At 34.8% G+C, this 21,576-nt stretch overlaps 1 protein-coding gene across 6 annotated transcripts in view; it reads right to left on the bottom strand.

Moving 5' to 3' along the window:
- The window catches only part of CCDC91 (coiled-coil domain containing 91), a 150,016-nt gene that overhangs the window by 61,535 nt on the left and 66,905 nt on the right, over nt 1-21,576 (bottom strand). For all 6 annotated transcript variants that reach the window (XM_055808663.1, XM_005234745.3, XM_027782887.2 and 3 more), the window contains exons 7-8: nt 14,610-14,687; nt 693-800 (exon numbers count right to left, since the gene is read on the bottom strand). In XM_055808663.1, the coding sequence (XP_055664638.1) occupies nt 693-800; nt 14,610-14,687 (186 nt within the window). The remainder of the gene's footprint in view (nt 1-692; nt 801-14,609; nt 14,688-21,576) is intronic.

The raw sequence follows: 21,576 nt of genomic DNA, 5'->3' as shown, positions 1-21,576 counted from the left end.
ATTATTATTTTGATCCAAGAGCTGTAATTGAGTCAAACAAAGATATTTTCAATAACAAACCAGATTTACACTGTTCAGATACTCATCAGTAATTCATGGGATTCCAAACACTTGCTATGCAGTGTGCTTTTACTCATTGTCATGTTAAATGAACCAACATAGGCCTATTTATATATTTTTTTCTGAATGTTAAGTAATTCCTCATAGCTAGTTTTATATTTTCTATCTCAAATTTCTATGAAATAAAAATAGGTTTGGACAACAGATACTTGTGTCTACCACCTAAAAAGCATGAAAACATTTGGACAAAAAAATTGTGCAAATCCCATAAAATAAAATCCTACACTTAACTACGTAAACTAAAAAAAAAATTGTGAGTTTTCTGTGAGACTGCAGAAAATGGCAGCTGTTAAAGAAGTAAGTGTTGAATTGCTCTGAGACTTTTATCAGTGCTACACTCTTCCTAAAACTGTTCTAAGCAAGTTAAAATGTTATAAAACACCTTTGATCCCAACAGATGAAGAGTCATTGTTTATTTTGCATTTTTAAGTACTTGTGTTCACTGTTATCCTTAGGACACAAGGTGAAATTTTATTTTTTTGGTGATCATATATATTAATATTTTTATAAAACAAAGAAGTTCAAACTAAAAGAAAATCATGAAAATTTTTTTGGCATGTGCACATTAATACCTGAACATTAAGAAGTTCTTCACATTTGTGAGAATGTTTTTCAATTGCTAGTATATACTGTTTTTCAATAGCTGCTTCTTGCTGTTGAACTGTAGATTGTAGCAGTGCCTGCAAAAAAAAAGTACAAAATATTCAACAAAGATATAACTGCGATGTTTATTGGTAACTGCATCTACTAGTACTTGTGTATAACCAGAATGTGGAATGCTGTTATAAATTTGGAATGTGCAACTATTAAAGTACCTTTCTATGTAACACTACCTTGTTTTCAGTCAGGACTAAAATTTTTTGGATCTCAGATTTCTTATACACAGTCTGCTTAAAAGACAGCAGCACACAGAAGATAGGGAGAGAATTTCTGTAAAATATACTCAGTTTAGTGGGGGACCACACAAGAAGAGAAGCATATGAAAGCTGCTGAAAAAAAAAAAAAGAAAAAAAAGAAAAAAAAAGGAGAGAAAAAGAAAAGGCAGCCAGACATATTTCCCTGGCTGACAAAACTCCACATCCTCTCGGCACAGTGTAAGATCCCATGGGCCAAGCATGATCTTCACAACCACAAGTCAAGTAAAAGCAGATGGAAATTCTGAGTAATTTAAAACATAAAAGAACATCCTGCACACCCCCCCCCGGAAGTTCACACTCAAATGTGAAGCAGTGGAAGTCAAAGTGTGGAAAGTCAAACTACCAAAACAGTAACGAAAAGGTGACAAAATTAGGAACTCTCTGTGTGAGAGCACGTGTGCATGCACATGTGTGTAGTCACATGCACTTGACTAAACTCTGCAGAATTTCCAGCATCTGAACACAAAAAAAGAAATAAAAAAAATCTTAAGATATGTGAAAAACCATATTACACTCAGGCTTCTTTAAACAATGATGGTATTTTAATGCAGGATTTACTTAACTCATGCTATGCAGGTCTTTTCCCCCTCATATTATAAATTATTTATGTCACCTTCCAAATATTCTTTGGGCTATTTATACACAATGTAGCAAACTATTTTTAACTAGTAATCAATACAGTGAAGTAGTTGAAATTACTGTGTAAGTTAAAACAGACGTAAGTTTTACAGAAAACAGACCTTTGGCCCAAATACAGACAAAGGAAAAAAAATCCCATCTTTCAAACAATCTATTTTAGAGATATATGAACTTCATGGAATATAACACATTAAATACAATTTTGAATACTTCTAAAAAACCCCGAAAATGTATTAAAAAAAAAGATTTGTCTGAAAATTTTTAAACTACCTTTCCAAATTTTCCACTAATTAGCCTCTTACGCCAAAATCAGTGTTCTTCATTAATGCTATAGCATGGTAGTAGCTTTCAGCACAGGTTCAGAGATTTAAAAAGTAAAAATGACAACGTATACGTTAATCAAAGTGTAAGAATATATTTACTGGTGTTTGCAGAGGGTTTAGCTAGCCATAAGTTTACCTCCAAAAAAGCCAATTTCCTTCTAACTAAATTTAGTTATTTTATTGATATAAATCAGGCAATCACAAAAACTTAACTCTCAAAGTATAACTTCTGTAAGTGAAACTTCATACGCTAAATCCTGTTGCGTATAACCTAGAATTGCCATGAATCACTGGCAAAAATTGTCTGTACTGGAGTATGGTGGGGGTTTTTTTGTCTAAACTATTGTGGCAAGAATCGTTTCATGTAACTGGTATAAAAAAGAAAAAAATCACATTCCCATCTTAGGGAAAACACTAACAAAATGGCCATTAAGTTGCAATGCCTTTTGTCAGATAGCTTCTTTCTCACGCCAAGGGCTGAGTCACTTTATGCACTTTGCTATGCAAACTTGACTAGTGACTGTCAAATTCCTATTAAATGGTATAAAAAACTTCCAGTTTTTCAGGAAATAATTATTATTCATGCAGAGGTTGCTAATTTTTTTATTTATTTTCTTTTATTATTTTCTTCAGAAAAATACGTAAAATTCCACACTCAGAAACAAAATCCTTCCTTTTCTATCATACGCACTACTAATACAGGTTAAATAGTACCACAGAATTGATCCTGTATTTGACTATTCCACTAGTGGGCCAAGCAAGAAGACAGAAAAATCCTCCTATGTGGGCACAGTACTTCAGAGATAGCTTCCATGTTGTGCCATAAAAAAAACGTCCAGACAAAAGTCTTTATTTTCTATGGACATATTTCAGCATATCAGCTAGTCAAACAGGCCTCTAAAATACAGAAGAAATTATTTATGCCAAGGCACAAATCTTTTCAAGTCACTTAAAAGAAGATGAGGTGTGTCATGTAATACCTTGAAATAGCAATAACTATTAGGAAAATAAGATTTCCCCTTTCAAGAGGAATCTGAAAATTTTCAGAACCTTATGGTTTTAAGATTGCTTACAATCAAAGCAGAATGCTGAGCTCTGATTTATTTTAAAGTGCCGAATATTTTTATTCTCATGAGAAAATTTTTATGCCTAGGACTGATCATAATTGTCAGCACTGTCAGATATGGCACTTCTATCACTTCTGAAAAATGAACAGAGAAGTGTCATAGAGAACTGACAGGACTAGACAAATGGATCTTGCCCCTTTAAATTAAGTCTTTCATTATTCTTCATTTATCATTGAAATCATTCCCATATTTAATATATTATGAGAAATAAGATAATTTAAAAAATATAATAAAAGCCAAACTTGACAATTTCCTTTAATTCTAACCTAGCGTGCAGTTGTTGCCTAGGACACTACTATGTTCATTGCATATATCTTACATCTGCCTGGCTCCAGCTGACTATAAAAAGTAAATATGAACATAAAGATGTCATAAAGCAATGTCTTTCCAAGACTATAAAAAAAGGAAGAAAAAAAAAAAAAAAAAAGAGAACACAGAGTTCAAAAATGACCTCATTTTCTTCTTTGTCTGATCACAACCACCATTTAAGGTTTCTGGATTGGGTAAATACAGCAGAGATGCATGGTATCTATCCAAATCTTTTGCAAATTTCAAGATAATCAAGATAATCAACTACTGAAATTACTTACTTAAAAATACTAAATTACTAAATAATTAATTTACAAAACTAAAACATACATTCAGCTACTTGATGATAGGCATGTCTAACTCTTAGAGTTACATATTTCCTTCAGTAAAACGATACTGAAAGTCTTTTGACCAATTGCTATTCTGGGCAACTGCTTATCACTGCTGCAACACCTCTTTCCTCCTTAATTAATTATGCAATTATCCTGGTGGGCTGATGTTTCATAAATCTGTGGCCATGGATCTAATATCAAGCTGGTATTCTTGAAGCAGTCTCCTTTTAATAGCTCACTGAATCATTTCAAGCAAGGTTACAGCAGAACATAGCCTATGGCATCTGTTGCAGGGCGTCAAAGGGTAGGATTTCAATATGCCCTTGGTAATTCATTTCTCCTTCTGTATATTGTGTAGGGAACTTCCTTGGCACAGGGTGGCAGGGGTCACGCTGTACCAACAGCCAGCTTCAGGACCGTGACGGCAAGAGGCGTAAGTATTGATGCAGATCTGTTTTTACACTCCTGTCACATTTGTTGCCTCAGTCTACACTTGTTATATTCGTAAAGAAAGCAGTGGGTTCAGATTTTCAGGATTTCTTTACATTTATCAACTAGTCCTTACTGCTTCTTGGCTTCTTTGTTTACTTTTCCCCCCCTTCCTTCCTCAACACACACACTTCACCAGCCCTAACTACATCTGCCTTTAACCAAAAGTGAGGTTGCTTAAGGTCTTTACTGCAAGCCAAATAAACAGTCATCTTTTTCAGGCAGTTACTAGATCTTCTTTTCCCATTTGCAATTTCCATGGCTTTCAAAAATCTGCCTCCCCACTCTTTATGTAAGTTGTTGTATCAGGGAATAGTTTAAAAGACCATGGTACTTTAAATAAACAAATACTTAAAGCAGTTTGCTTAACATTAAAATACAAAACAATGCATGAATATAAGAACAAACTGCAGCCACTATATTGGCTGTATAACCATAGTTATGATTGCAGGTACATCACCACTTGAACTGATGCATATCCACTAATCAAACAAAGACAGAATTTACAAGGCTTATGTACTAAATAATCAAACTATATTTAAGTACAATAAAATAAGAATGAGAACATCTTTCCTCTGACTCCTGAAAACATATCACCACAGCTTCAAGTAATCAGACAAAGATATATAAATGGCCTTTTATCATCTCCTTCCTCCCCATGTCTCATACTACACATTTGCCATTACTAAACTGGGCAAAAAAAAGCCAGTAACTGACAAACCCAAGAATTAATGTCTACACTGACATTGTTTTATTAGGTTTGGTTCAGTTGTAATTCATTTTCAACATGGCATTAGCTAATCAAAGCGAAAATCTGGTCAAGTTTTAAGCCTCAGGCATTAATCTATAGCTGTTTTGGCTTGTAGATCAGAAAAAGAAAATCAGAGTAGAAAGTAGCATTGAGAAAGTTATTAGGGGAAGAAAAAGGTGCCAAATTAACACATCTATAATCTAATTCCTCAAACCCCAGAACTACTTCAAAAAATTACATTGACTTATGGTATCCAGTGGGTTTTATCTGGTAAAAAAAAAATAATAATAATGGGACAAGAATAAAATACCTCATATTTTAACACTTTACCTAGCTCGGTATACCCGGTTTCAGAATAGGAATTTAATATGACTCAAAGAAGCGACAAGAAACTATCAGAGTCAGATATGGAACAGCAAATCTTTAGGTCCCCTTCCAAAATCTATTGGGTACCAGATGGATTAGTTTGATGTACAGTTGTATTTTCCTCTTTTCAAAAACACATGAAAGAAATCATTATATGCCCCTCTCACCTTATCAGGACTAAAACCAGTGGAATTTAAGCAAAAAGAAAAATTAGGAGTCTGCACACTGCCTCAGTCCTGATTTTCTTTCCCCAGAGAATAGAGCAATGGCTCTTGAACCACTGCGGATAAGCTAAATTTTCTCAGTTCTAAAATTTCAAAGATTTGTTGATTATAGCTCTTATTCTAGTATCTCTATCTCTGGATTCTTGTTAGTAAAGCTGCCTGTGCAGCACAAGGAGTAACAAAATAATGGCAGAATTCTAGAATGTCCTAAAATTTTGTAGAATCTTGCAGTGGAGTTGGGTGGAACACATTCTGGTGTCTGTAAACTATACAGTTTAGTTGTATGATAAGGTAGTTTAAATGTTAGAACACATTTGGGAGAAGTTCTGTCTTGCACTTGCTATTTTGCCACTTGGAAATAATGCATTTTCCCAATGCACATTATACTCCAAACTCTCTTAGGCTTTCTCTTCATTGTTTCTGGACATGAACAATTTTGAGGAGGCTTTTAAAGAACAAATTCACATCGTTAATGGGAAAGCTAAAGAGTAACACGTATGGTCACATTTAACAGTATCTATACAAATTGTGGCTACTCCAAATGAATGCTTCAAATAACAGGACTTGTAGGATGACAATGACAGCAAAGCAAGTCTTCTTCTGAACGTTAAACTATCAGAAAACTTCCAAACAATTCAAGAAATACTGCTTCCTCCCTACTTTCTAATCATTCTCCTAACCCAAAAACGCTATCACAGAATTGAGCCTACTTTTCTTCCACTAACCAAAAATGCCTGGAACAAAAGAGAATGAAAACCCTTAAGAACAAGTTCTCTAAAGTCTCTTTATATCCATTTTAGTTTTATACATGACAGGTAATAAAAATCACAGAAACTATTATTTCCTCAAACCATTACCAAAACCTTCACACATCTAAATAACAGTACAAAAAATTTTAAAATTAGTTTGCAGAAAGATTAAATGTGAATCCATCTTGAATTTATAAATGGGAATTTTACCAAAACAAAATAAAACTTAACTAAATTAGACCAAACCCCACTTTAAGCTCAGATAAAAAACAAACTTTAGCTTCAAGTTTCATACATCAGAATAATTTTGGAAGACCCTGAGTTGGAACAATATCCAAACATTATAATAAGAACTTCATCCATTATCACTTTGGGATATTATTAATTAAGGGAATACACATCTTAATTACTCTATTATATGCTTTAGTAATGGTCAAAGAATTAAGTAGTCCTGAAATATAATTAACAGCGCACTACATGGATGGTGGGAACAATAGAGAACTGCATCACTGCGTACAGACTAGAGACTGAAAATCTGTACTGCATCCAATCCGAGAAAGAAAAGCTCGAAGGTTAGAAAATAAAAATGATCACAAAATTTTATACTGTGTTTTGTTATGTATAGAGTATTAGATGCTTTACAAAACTTGTCTTCATCCTTCGAAAGGCAAAATTGCAATGATTATGGTTTCACTAAAACCATAGCTCAGACATTCCAGCCCATTTTTAATACAAACCTATTTCTGCAACCCTAGTGCATATTGTCTTCATTCTACTGACAATAGAAACCACAACTGCTTGCCCAGAACAGGATTTATTGCATGGCAAAAAGCTAGAATTTATAAGAATTCTTCTTGAATTATATAGCCAAAATATAGACTGCTATCCCCAAATTCATCCCAACTTCCCTAACACTCATAAATTGGCAAATCTCTTCTTTCTCTCAATGTCATATTTTATAGGAGAGATTTAAAAAGTAGTCAGACAAAAAAAAAAAAAAAAGAGGAAAAAAAGAACTGGGTTTACTATCCTCTCTCATCTCTTCTGAAAAACAGTATAAAAGCACTTCCAATCTGTGCAAAAACCAGGCTTCTTAGATGGGTAGCATTGTTTGAAAATGTTAAACAAACTCACATGAAACATCGGTATGTAACATGCATCATGATGTACAGGCTGCTCCATAATGTTCTGTAATGTTATTTAAAAGCACTGCATCAAAACCCATAGTCACTCCAAAAAGAATATCCTCTTTGGTTTCTTTCCCGTGCTCAAGCATCATTAACTTGCTTAAGTAACTAAATACAAGTCAGTATAAGAAACATCATCTTTACCTCAGAACTGCTGAGTCAGGATGGCCAAAACAAGTTATCTTTAAAAATAAAGTTACCTAGTAACACTACCATACTACTTCAAACATATTAAATACGAGCATTAATTTCAGCAATAGTATGTAAGAACTTCCATGCTTCGTAGCACTAGACAGTGATTCATCTAATTCAGCATCCTGTCTCCACCATTACTTAATTTCTATTGCTTTATTTAAGGGCAAACTATAATTAACCAATTGTTGAATTATAGAGCAGAGCAGAGGACACAATCAAAATTCTTTCCTGACCCTTGGAGAAGATACATTAACTCAATAAAATGTCCTATTTGACTCGTTGTGTTGTAACTATGATACTAGCTAGTACACATACTTTATAAATATAGCTATTTAGAAATTTTTGAAAATTTCTTTTTCAACAGAATCCACCTTACCCACTTCAGCCCAAGATACTGCATATGTTCACGATCAGGCTATTTTTAGGTAAGCCTCTCTAAGTGAAAATGGAACACATCCATTTAGGTACTATGGAATAAATGTTTTTGTTTTTGTTTTTTTTTTAACAAGTGAATATTAACCAAAATGAAAGCAATTAAACTCCTGCTTAAGTCAGAGTCAACTTGCAATTTACATTGAAGTAGGTTCTAAATGAAATAAAACATTGAGTTTAATTTCCTGAATTGTTTACACTCATAGTGTGCTACCAAAGCTTTAAACAAAGCTTGTGCTGTGAAATTTTATGTATCAAATCAAAAAGTATTTCCTCACAAGCTATTCTTTGCAAAAGGTCAACACATTTAGATGTGCAACAAGGTATGAAGAAGCTGCACGGTTTCACTAACCACTGTTTTGTTTACAGCGTGACCTGGTTTTTAGTCAGGTGTTTCAAAGACACAATGTAAAAGACATTTGAAACAAATACAAGAATAGGGCATGTTTATAATAAAGTGGTATAACAACTTCAGTTTCATTTTCAACTGATTTTGGTATACCAGTAATGATCTACTACTTACAGTTTGAATACTACGCCCAGTTTATCTAGGTATCTCGGTTTTACTGGTATGTGAGGTTTAATTTATTTTCCACAAAACACTGTTCTCCCAGACTCCTGCCAGAAACAAACTGCAAAGTCACTTTTAATCAAACCTTTCAATTATTACAACATTTAACACGGTATTTACTGTCCTATAGTCAGAACGACATATAAAAGGTCACCCTTACTAAAAATGGAGGGAGAGGTACCTTGTAATTTTTAGTTACTTTTAAATATTGAGATGCTTTAATCAATAATAACGTATTTTTGACAGCCAGATCTTCGGAAGATTGAGACCTGATTGTGCCTTGCTTTTATCATAGAATTCCACAGAAAGATTTCTGCATTAGCACCACTGTTGCACGTGAGTCTCCTAAACTGTAAAAATGACAAGGAATCTCTCCTTTTCTAGCCATCAGCTCTTCAGGACAAAACCCAATACTGTATAATATTCAAGGCCCACTTGAATTCTAGTGTGACATAGACATGGACAAGTATAAAAGCTGGAATGGAAATACAAGCCCTTGCAACAATTTTTTAATTTATCCTTTTATTCATGTGTCAGGCCTTTCTGAGCCAGCATGTCGACTTGGAAACTTAATAAGCTAAGCTGGTGTTTTAAAGAGCTGAGAACTGGCCACATTTCAAGAGTTTACCCTCCCCACTAGGGATAAACTATGTCTAAAAAAAGATATCCTGATTCTAAATTAACATCTTTTGTAATTAAGTCTTTTAAACTTTCCTTTGTTTATTAGGGGGTAACCTTTCAGTTCAGAGGTCTATTATTGACACAAATGTTTTTGAAAGACAGCTTGATGGCCTCCACATATTTTGTACTTTGCAAATCGGTTTGTTCTTACATTCTGGAAAGCTGAAAAAAACCCAACTACCTAACACTGAAAACTGACAGACAAACCTGTCAGTGTAGGAACGGCTGGAAAGGATGTTGAAGTTAATTTCCATAACAGGAAACACACAAGGCTTCTAAAAGACTAATAATTGCATAAAATAATCTAAGTCAATAAATACCATCAAATAAATACACCTGCCTGTAACCTCATATTCCTTAAACCTTACATTAAAGGATATTTTATATGGTGAGAAATATAAACAAAACAGATTAAAAATCTTAACTCGTTTATTTACAGAACTATGAAAATTTTGGAACAAAAGCTTGATTAAACAAGCAGAAGAAAAATCCTTATGTTGCTTGAGGTAAATATCTTAAAATATGGCATGATCCCACAAGCATTATTTCCAAGATCTACATTTACTTTTCTTTACTGTAGTTAATTACCAGGGATAAAAGCTTAAAAAAATAATGACATGAAAGACAGAAATTAAAATAAAATAGGTAAACATAAGGGGAAATGGCCTACACAGAACACTAAGTTATTTTTTTATTTGTTTCCCCATTTTTTTAATACAAATTTCATGACTGTGTTGGATGGTTTATTTCATGAAAGGAAGGTAAGAATGTGAGATGCTTAACAATGGCCAAGGTTTTTGAGGGTTTGTGCTACAAAGTGTCTAATGGTCTCTGTTTACAGATTACCCGGCACATTTGGCAAGCTAATATTCCATAGACAACTGCAATAATTCTAAGGGCTTTGGTATATTCAGGTCCTTGAAATTAGATCATATAGTATTTGACTTCTGTAAGCTCCGTTCAACACTTGCCATATTAAAAAGGACCAGTCAACAAGGGTTGTTGTCACAACCAAGGGTAGAAATTGAAAGGGTTTGGTCTTCAGCTTGAGTGCCTGGCCTGCCTGGGGACAACATACTAATGCAAGATCAACATGGAGAAATATTGTCCCTTCTACAACAAGTGGTTCCCCCAAATACAGGAGAGCGATTATCAGAAAGTGTAACCCATTTTCAAGCACAGAAAGATACAACAAAAAGACTGCTGCAGTAAGTCTGCGAGGAGTAACAATTAGCCCTAAATGTAAAAAATATGTGAGCTTTTGGTTAAAGTTGGTGAACTTGTAGATAGAAGTGAAAAAATGGCAACTCTCTTTTCCTTGTATGCCAAAAGAAAGGCACTTTCACAAATCTACCAGTTTGAAGACTTACCTGTGCCAGCAATACAGAAAAGACAAGTAGTCAACGCCTTTCCATTGCTGTTCAACCCAGAGTTTCAATACCTAATTTAGAGGATTTGATCTTGAGGGATTGTGGGGATTATTTTCTGGGACTAATGATGAACGGTTCATATTTTTACATAGCTATCCTTAAAACACACACACACACAAATGTTGTGCATGACATTCACTGATGCTACAACTGTGCTTGGAGTGGCATTCCATAATTATGATCGGCTGGCACCATATAGGATTAGTCACAATTCCAACAGTCATAACTGCAACAAAACCTAATTTGGGTCACAAGCAAGCACTTGATTGGAATAATCTGCATCACTTTGTTTTATTAAAGCCCAAGGAATGCAAAACAGGACAATTTCATTGTAAGAAAGATTTTCCTTCCTATGCCTTTTAAACAACTCAGTAGACGTTTAAGTGAATCTCCACACTCAAGGTAATTTGAGGATTAATTAGATAGTACTTACAACATCCACTGAAAATGGAAATAATTTCTGCATATAAATGATATGCATTAGTGTAACAATTTAAATCCTAAAGAAGATATATTTCAGCACAAAATTAACATGGCCAATCATAAGTGAATTAAAAGAGTCAGTGAATTTCACAATTCTGTATTTCACTAAAAGGACTAATCAGATTTACTTTACATTCTTAAAAAAATGCTATATGTAGGACTCCTCATTTGTTTATCTGACTACTAACTGCCAACATGTCTGACAGGTATAAAATTCCTAAAGGTATGAGTAGTTAAGAAGTCCCCAAAATGTAAAATACTACTTTTATAATTACAAAACCACATCTGATTCATTTACTTAAGAAAAAAAAAATTTAACCCTGTTCCATATTGAAATATTAACCATGAATTAATGTTTTACAAGAATCTATGAGATTATTTTTTCAAACGAAACTACAGAACAGTTTTTGCCTTCACTGAACTCTGTTGATTCACTGTTATAACTTTTTGTTTAAGTACACAGTAAAGGGTTACTAGAAAGGTATTTAAGCTATAAAAAACCAAAATAAGATATTTTTTTTAAAACCTAGTAACCTTTTTTTTTTTTTTTTCCAGTTTTCCTGCTACCCTGAAAAATAACACACTGCTTGTTTGCATAGAAGGTTGGCTACAGTATTTTATTTGGAGGCTGGTACATCTGATGTCAATTCTCCTCAGAGTACTGTGATCTCATTGACAAAAATATGCCAACTAACCACATGAGGCAACAGGTAAGCTTGTGGGAAGTATGTTCATGCCATAGTTCCCTGATATTAAAGAATGCCTTTATATAACTTGACTATAAACATCTGATGAGAAATAATATGCTAAATATAAATATTAATTAGAATCACAGTATTAGTATTCAATTAAATCCCTAATCTTCTGTGCCAAATCATATAAACTGATAAACACAGATCTTCTTTTCTAGATGGCATATCAGATCTTCCCAGCTGCTGTAGACTCATAAAATATTTTCCAAAAATCAATGTGGCACGAGTATATTCTTTTACCCAACAATACCTGAAAAAATTATTCCTTAAAAGGGACAACATCATCCATGCAAAATTCTCCTTTAGCTCACATAAAGGCATTAAAATGGTGAAAAAATTGTATCTAGAAAATATTTAAATTTTTCGCTCCATACTATAAAATTGTTGCATTTCACAGTTTGTTTATATTTTCAGAAATACAAAGAAGGAAACATAAGTACAGCAATTACCAATAGCTTGCCAGGTTTTTCAAAATATAAGTTCACACAGAAACAGCAAGCTAGTTTATATGCATCTGGCACAAAACAGAAATGAAAAGTACTGATATACGTTACGTTCAGTGGCCCATCCAAAGTGAGACAGTCCAAAGAAAATTCCCATTTGAGAACTTCTATTGCAAAGTGGTTCTCAAAGCAGTAAGGGAAAAGAAACAGTAATTCTCCTCCAGAAGTGAAATGAAGGAGGTATGGAGAAATGGGACATCACCAGTGGCCATGCTGAGCTTTTCTCAGGAATGGAAACTTTTTTCTGGATAGGTTCCCTTTAAATTAGTGTAAGTTGTATTGATGAGACAGACTTATTTCTACAGGGAGTCCAATTTTGATATTAGCTAGAATACTACTAACAGTTATTAGCAAAATTATTAAAATACTTTCTTATTATGAATTGTTGCAAACATGTACGATGACTAGAATTACTTTATACTTTTTTGCAGCCTATGACATGGGCTGCCTTCAAGCAGAGGGTCCTAAAAGCATCATCAGGTCTCCTCCAGAGTGGTGCTTTCTCAGACCTGGAATTTAGTAGCCTGCCTTACATATAAGGAACAGTCTACGAGCCCCACAGAATCTAACTAAAAACCCAATTTTGCACAATATTAAGATCCCAAATTTTGCAGCAGACTTGGAATCTGGCACAGACAGTTCTCTTTGAGCTGCAGATCCTGAGACCACCAGAAAGAAGCATACATCACAAGTAAGTTTCAGGTATTTCCTAAAACCAAACCAACCAACCTGCCTACGTTCACCCACAAAGTATTGCAGGCTTCTTAACCAGCAGGTCTTAGACTCAGGCTTTCAGCTTATTACCTGAATCCCAAGACCCAACTTCAATCCTATTCTTCTTACCTTGTCAGTTCCATTCCAACCCTAATAACATTGGAAAAATTTCATTACATCCCTTGAGGCAAATTTGTGCTTAAGTGTAAAAAGATCTAATGAACAATGGATTGGACAGTCCTACCTCCATAAGCAGCTCTACAAGGAGTCTGCAAAGATATGAGACAATTCCTTATACACATTTGCACCAGCATCAATCATGTAAGCACTGGCATGGGGCACCTTAGCCTTGTGTTCAGTTCATCCCCCAGTGCCAGCTCTGTTGACTGTGGCCCGAGCACTCACATTTTAGGATGGACTGCTAACAAGACGATGCTGTGACATTTCATATCTCATTACCAAGGGAAACCTCACTCCCGCTGTCTCTGGCAATCCTGCTTCCAGCAAGTTTAAACCATTCTGCAGTTGGGTCTTCCTGCCCTCTATGCCAGATCATTCCTTGGGCATGAATTACCATTGTTGAACAGTTACAGTTTGAATTTCCCCTTCAATAACTACGCTGTCAAATTTGTGTTCCCAGCTCACAGTTGCCTGCCAGGTCTTATATCTCCCTTCTCATTTTCAAAAATAGTCTTCTTTTCCATTTCCCATTATCAGGGTTGTTTTTTTCCCTGCCAGATCTTCTTTACCTCCTTAAGTCTAATTAGTATTCTTAGCTTTACCTACTCCTTCTCCTAACGTGGTTCAGGTTTTGTCCTCTGTGCATTTCTTACTAGAAAGTTTCCATAACAGTACAAAAGACACAGATTTATCCTCCATGGCAAGATCCAGTACTTTCATCTTATCAGCTGGGAGGAACTAGGAACAACATGAGAGAAGAATTAGAGATTCAACCTTATTTCATATTTAACTTCTTCACTTAGTGCTGTGGAAATAAAAACCTGCTGAATTGCTCTGTGATGCTGCTTTTCTGCAGCAAACTCAAACCAAAAGTTTACCACAATTAACTGAGCATTTTTTTTTGTTCACGTTTTAAGTTTATCTTAAGTTTCCCAAAGTGCAAAATGAGAAAACATGCCATGCAAAATTTCAGGCTAAACAGTCTAAATTGGAAGCAAGAGAAAAGACAGACTTAAAGTGAAAGACATTGAGCAACCAGCACGATCAGTACCAAAAAGGCTGCCTGTAGTGCACTTATTATATACTATTACAACAATATAATTTAGAAATTGTGTAATCTTGGCAACTCATTTACCTTGAATTCTTCAACAATAATACTCAAGGCTTCATGTCCAGCTTTCCTCATGTCTTCTAACTCCTGCTTATGCTTGTCCTGTACAAAAACATGTGGAAAGTTTATATATAACATAGGCACTCAACATAACTATTTTAATTAGGGGAGTAAAGACCAATTATTTTCTTCATTTTGAGTAACTTTTATGAAGAAATGCACACATCTTATATTGAGCATATATATAATACCTGACAAGCCAAGTTAGTCCTACTATTAAACATATTTTTATTTCTTTATTTTATTAGTCCCCAGATATTTCTCAATGGTTCTCCAATTTTTTTTAAGTTTTTCTTTGATGCTCTGATTTTTCTGGTTTCTTGGTATACCTGTGGGTGGCAGGACTTCCAAACCACTCTTTTAGTAAAAGTTATTTACTGCCTGTATTAATAAAAATGTTGAGATGGATGAGTATCAGATTCAGCTTCCTCAGAAAAGCACACTCTTCTCCTACTCATTACATAGCTCCTTTTTTATCTTTCCTTAATTCTTAAGTTTCCCAGGAAAGTGTTCCTCATAAGAACATCCTGAATATGTTTTTCAAACAAAGCTGTACTGTTCAGTTTTTATTTTATTCACTGTATCATGTGGAAGTAAAATGGACAGGAACATTCTAATATTTTTGCCTTTACATAAAAATGGTCGCCTGTGGTTTGCTATCTTAGTCTGCAATGTGAACACCTCATTAAATTCTCATCAGCATTTCATGCCTATCAGTGAGCAGCACCACTTTTCCAAATCAGAAATTGGTAAGTATTAAAAACTTTCCCTCCTCCCTCCTTCTTTGCTTCAGGGATCTGTTCTTAAATAAGCTAGTGCAGCAGGTCACAGGTGCTTTAAATCACCTGGGGAAACTGGTGCAGAGAGCAGAGAAGCATTCATCACAAATATTACCTTGCAGTGATTACAGGGCAAGACCATGCAAAACTTACACTACATATTAACTAATTTTTTTGGATGTAATTCAAGTTGAGATTAATTAATAAAATTATATGTTTTCTAAGATCTGTATGTTTGAAATAAGGAAAACCTAGCATCTAACAAAGCATGTTCAATTTTATTATGAAAGGCGATATAACACCATTAAAATTAATTGGTCTGTAACTCTGTATTTGATTAGAAGCTGAAAGGACCACCTTAGCAAAAAGTTTGAAATTATAGCTATAAAAACTTATCATTGGCCCAAAAATAATGAGACATTCAGATTCTCTTGAATAGAACTGGGGGTGTTGTGAAGGCGTGCAAGAACAACTGATATGAAGCAGAAGAATTGAAGATGGAAATATTTGGATGTGTAAATAAACTACTACGTCAGATAACAATGCACAACATCTGGGCACATCAGTTTAATCACATTGTGATAGATAGGTGTCATTGACACCACAAAGTAGTTCAAGTCTGATGTTATAGATGTTTAAAAACAAAACGCCCAAAACTGAGCTAGAAATATTTTTGCAGTATAAAATTACAGAATTGATATAAGGAAGAAAAATGTGATCCAGTGCTTAACTCCAAAACTTCACAAATGCTTAACAAATATCTTCCCTGTGAAAAGCAAAAATGGCAGGGGTCTGTGTGTGTGAGAGAGAGAGAGAGAGAGAAACATGTAATTACTATAGTAACTTACCTTGGATTGACAAATATGAAAAGAAAGAGTAAGCTAATGGTCATTAATTATGCTAGCTGAAAACAACCCAAAACAAAACCAAAACCGAAGAGAATGTATTCCATGTTGAGGAAAGTTAAAAGTAAGATTCCCATCTAAGATCTGTCAGAATCACCTTGAACGTAAGAGTGAGACATCATGGATGAAGCGTGTTGACCGAGCAAGCAGCATATTTCATTCTACTAAGTACAACGCCTCTCGCTAGCATTACCATGCAAATCAAGACACAAAGCAAAAAAAAAAAAACAACAACGCAGTTTGTCCTCTTACAATAAGCCTCTCAGTTTTTTCAGTTAGTGACTTGTTCTAAGTCATGTACTAAATGTGAACTGGTAACACAAGCTGAAGCATCAACACCAAAGTATAACTCCCAACATGAAGATTCATTCCATCCACTACATTTCAGAGTACATACTTCCTTAAAATAACTCCTAAAGTATGAAAAAGTCATTAGTAAAGAACTAATAGTAAGGCATCAGTTTTGCTTGGTTCAGGTCTAGCAATTTCAAGAACAGAGGTAGAAGAGGAAATGAAAGGCCACAAGCACACAGATGAAAAGTTTAAGGTCACTTTGCAACGCTCCCTCAAAGCAAGGGTTTCATCTAATCTGATGAACACTACACTTCCTTTTTCTCTATTTGCAATATTTTTCAGCAAAGACAGCAGGCCTTTAAGTTTATTTCTTTTAACTTGTAAGGGTGCATTTCAATTCTTTTGAGGATGGCTGGCCTTTTCTTCTGAAACTGTAAAATAGTGTTTCAAAAGCTTATATCACTCAAAGGAATGTGTGCTTAGTCCTTGTATATCAAATAAGAAGACCCAAAGTCACTTCGAGGAACACATTTTGTAAGTGTAGGCATTGATTTACTGTCTAACAATGAAGACAGCCAAATCATGAAACTCCGGAAGTTTGATCTATGAGCACAACAGAAACATTCCAAGAACAGTAGCATACTCATTTGATGAACAACAGTCATGTTAGTTCTTCACAAATCTTCAATAAAATGTGTACTTTCCATATGAAAATGAGTTTAATGAAGGGACATAACTACCCTCAGAATTATGACTCTGCTTGTAAGAAAAAAAAAGGGAAGCTCTATGAAAGATTTTGAATGGTATAGACCTGAAATTAAAATGTAATATTCCGATATACTACAAAAGAGAGAATATTGTGTTTTCCAGCTCTTGTAGAATCCCCCTGCATGGTTTGCATGACTTCAGAGTGGTTTTGAAAGAATGTTGCTGTTCCCTTCCTTTATTTAATAAATGCTTTTAAGAAAGGAAGCAAACGTGAGTTGAGAAGTTTGAAATTTAAGTAAAATCATCGTCAGAGGACCTTCACTGCCTCTCCTTGTGCATTGTGATGTAGAGAATCTCACACCAGAATGCTGACAGAGATTAAACGTAAACTTGGAAGACAGAGGATTTTTGTCATCAAAATCTTGACAGTCATTCCAGAGAGCATGAAGCATTCTTTGTGAACACAGCGTGAAAGTAAAAGGCAACTCGGGGTTCACCAATGTTTCATTTTTTCCTGTTTTGTGACTCTTATATGAGGAAACATGTAATTGTGAACGATTTATTCATAAGAATACATGCTTTAACACTACCAAATGTATGTGCCTTCAGAAATATATCAAATAAAACTTGGATGATAAGGACAAGAGAACAGGATTGAACTTTGAAAGTTGTCTTCCAAACTAAAACCCAAGTAACTCCCCTTTTCTTCCGTTAGACCCCTGTGAATCAAACTACTCTGTAGAGGCAGATGGATCCAAATGCCTCGTAAGCTTCTGAGAGGTGGGGTTCCCAAGGACACACTGGGCAGAAAAGCCTTCTGAAGCGACTGTGGCAGCGGGAAAGTTTACTGACCACCCGCCATCCAGCTGCTTGTCACTGCCTGCCAACTGCATTTGCAGTTCTTTTAGATCTTTTAGCTGAATTGCTTCCTAAATAATTTCAGTCTCACTGAACCATTGTTAGCATAAACAGTTTAAACAGGGTTCTTTGATGACACAGCATTTGAACAGAAAGCAAGGGCATGTGTTCATGCACACTGGGAACCATAAGGGTAACACTTCTCGCAGTACTATGTAAGATCCACAGTGAGAGAATCCTTCTGATGGAGGAAGAAGAGAGAGTAAAGACCTGAAACTTATTTTGTTATATTTAATTACCCTTGATTAAAAAAAAGTTGATACATTTTTCCGCTAACTTTCAAAGAGGCAGACTGTCTTGAAGTGGTGGGGAAAAATGCATGCCACCCACAGACTCCCTACTAACCTTCCATTCTAGGACGCCTGCATATCACACATATTGTAACAGCAATAAGTGAAAGCATATACAAAAAATGAAGAAAAAGATACACTCAATCTCACTTTCTTCTCATCTAATTCAAAGCAACCGCAGTTCTCATTATCAAAAACGGATGCTCAGAAAAAATATTTTGTGTAGTGCTCCTAATACATATGGAAAACAGCATCAAAAAAAAAAAAGAGACTTGAAACTGAAAATTAGGGTCACCAAACACAGCCACCTGAAAAGGAAGCAAATGGCTACATATCAAAACATCTTTTGATAAAAATCAGCCCACAACAGTAAACACCACAGCAATTTCACAATCCCACTTCTATAGTGGGTGTAACTAACACCAAAAAAACACCAAAGTTACTGAAATAACTGAAAAAAAATATCGTGCCTATTGAATTTATGACATTTACTCCATGGTTGTTTCCCCCCCCCCCCCCCCCCGACTATTCTCTTGTGATCAGAGCAAAAGAAATTTAATTTCTTACTCTTTTTTTATTAGGTTATCAATAATCACCATTTATAACATTAAAAAATATCAGAGTAGTAACACACAAATAAAGCAAAAGCCAATACTGCAAAGAAGCACTATGAGATCACATTCATATGCAGAAAAAATGATAGAAAAAATAAAATCAATTCAGGAAAAGATCCTAAATTTTCACCCATGTAAACAAATTATCAAATAAGCTCCATAAAATAAAATCCTTTACTTTGAGTTCAACTGGTATTATGTACTTTTTACATTTTACAATGTAATTCATAAACCCCGTTTAAAAAAAGTCAGGAAAAATGCGCCAATAAAATGGTAAGTTAACTAACTAAAGCACCCACGTCTTATGTTACTATACATAACATGAAAAATAGTTATCTGATTTGATGCTGACAACCTATCTACTGTAAGGCTGTTGTATCTTCAGAATTAGCTGCAAGTCCGAGCCAACATCTTAGCAAGTGATGTACTCTCTTACCTCCTCATTTCTATACTAATGCAAAAAGGCAAACTGTAGTTCCCTGCAGGCAACCAGGTTAGAAGACTCTTCAAAACCATCTTACACAGTTTTGCTGCATACAATTACATCATTAGAAGACTCTTCAAAATGGACTCAATTCCTCCATTACATCAAGAGTTTCCTCTCCACAAAAATTATCAGCTCTTTTTTCTTTAAAGCATCATTTAAAAAAAACCCAAAAAACATTTAGTATCACAATAATTCTGTTACGGAACCGGTAACTTCTCATTTGATGGTATACATTTGCTCCAATTCACCCAAGTACGGAGAAAGAAATATTACTGACTACAACAGAAAAAAATGACTGGAAAAATGAGTTAGCACGATGAGAATCAGTCTATAATGGCTAATTAACATACACACTAGAGTGTGCTATTGTATATAAAATACAGATTGGTTGCTATTTCTGTTCATGTGAAATAAGAATAATGAGCTCTCCAGAACTAAGACATAGGACTGCCTCCAGGTCTATAGCAAACCAAGTATTTTCACTTTTGTCATATCACCAACATTCTAGTGAAAGATACAGTTGAGAACCCAAAGATAAGGACAAACATTTTTATAGAAGGAATGAAAAAAATCAGATTTCCCTATATAACCAATAGAATATGCAGTATGCACAACCTTGAGCTCACTACAGGAACCAAGGAGATACCGTCATTTATTTTATTATTATTAAATATCATTGCTACCTGGAGTATCCAACAACAGAAGACTTTAAGTGAATAATGAAGTGAGAACTTACATGAGCAACTTCCTAATATAGTGGTGAGAACATTTCCTGCTGAGTTAGAACTGAGCTGAGCCAGAGCGAAGTGAGTGCGAATGGACCCGTCTGCTGGGAGACATTATGACTGATTGAATGTGAAAAACTATGTAAAGGAAATAGTACGGAAGAGCTGTACATGCCCAAAACTGAAACATAATTCTAGTTCCCATACCACATGTAACTAAACTCTCCAAGTATTTGCAGCATATAACTCCATAAGCATGGATCTCTACCCTGTCACATTTAAGCCATTAATATTTTGTGAAGAGCAACTATAGTTTATATCTGCTATTTATTCTACAGGATGTAAATACAGAGACTCTCTACTGAGGAGGACATTAAACAAGAAAAACAAGAGCTAATGCTTGTGCAGAACAATCTGTTAATTAATACTGAGGGGTTTTAGTATTAATATATATTTTGCTATCAAAACTGTATAATACAGTAAAAAGCACAGTATGTTTGACTCAGCCATTTTCTAAACCATTATATAGATACTTCCTTGGGATGGAGCTACACTGTGCCAGGGCATCTTATGCCACTGATGCTTTCCTACTTCCCCACGTACTCTGAATGATGGGACGTAATAGCAAGACAAAGAAGACAGACAAACAGGAGAACAATTCCAGGGAAGCTGAAAGAAGAGAACACTTCCATTAAACAACACAGTAAGCATGAAAGGAATTCTTACCTTCATTAGGACATTCTCATGTCTTTTATCTCAAAAGCATCAGTCTTCACATTAAATTAAATTCCACCATTGTTCATAAAGAACAAAATATTAACTTGGAAAGTGTTGCCAGCTGTCATCCATAGCTATTGATACTGAAGCAAGTTACAATACCCGACACAATTTTATATACTACATATATTAAAAAATTAGTATTTATGTATTACTCTACCATATGTACTATAGTGCTATATATAAATATGTATGAATAAACTACACAAGAAGATTTTTCCTTCTTTCTTTAGATAGGAAACTGACCTGCAGACTGCAAAGAGACAAAAAAAGACTGCAGAAGATTAGACTAACCCAACGAGTAGGAAGCCAAACAAAACTGCCAGGAGGCCTGCATGGATGAATAAGGAGCTCCTGGCAAAACCCAAACTCAAACCCAAACAAGGAGCATACACACCTTTGAAGCAAGGACATGTAACCTGGGGAGGACTACA

Source organism: Falco peregrinus, chromosome 6 (genome assembly GCF_023634155.1).
Source record: "Falco peregrinus isolate bFalPer1 chromosome 6, bFalPer1.pri, whole genome shotgun sequence".
Taxonomy (NCBI): domain Eukaryota; kingdom Metazoa; phylum Chordata; class Aves; order Falconiformes; family Falconidae; genus Falco; species Falco peregrinus.
The sequence above is the reverse complement of the archived record's forward strand: the minus strand, read 5'-3'. Positions and strand labels throughout refer to the sequence as shown.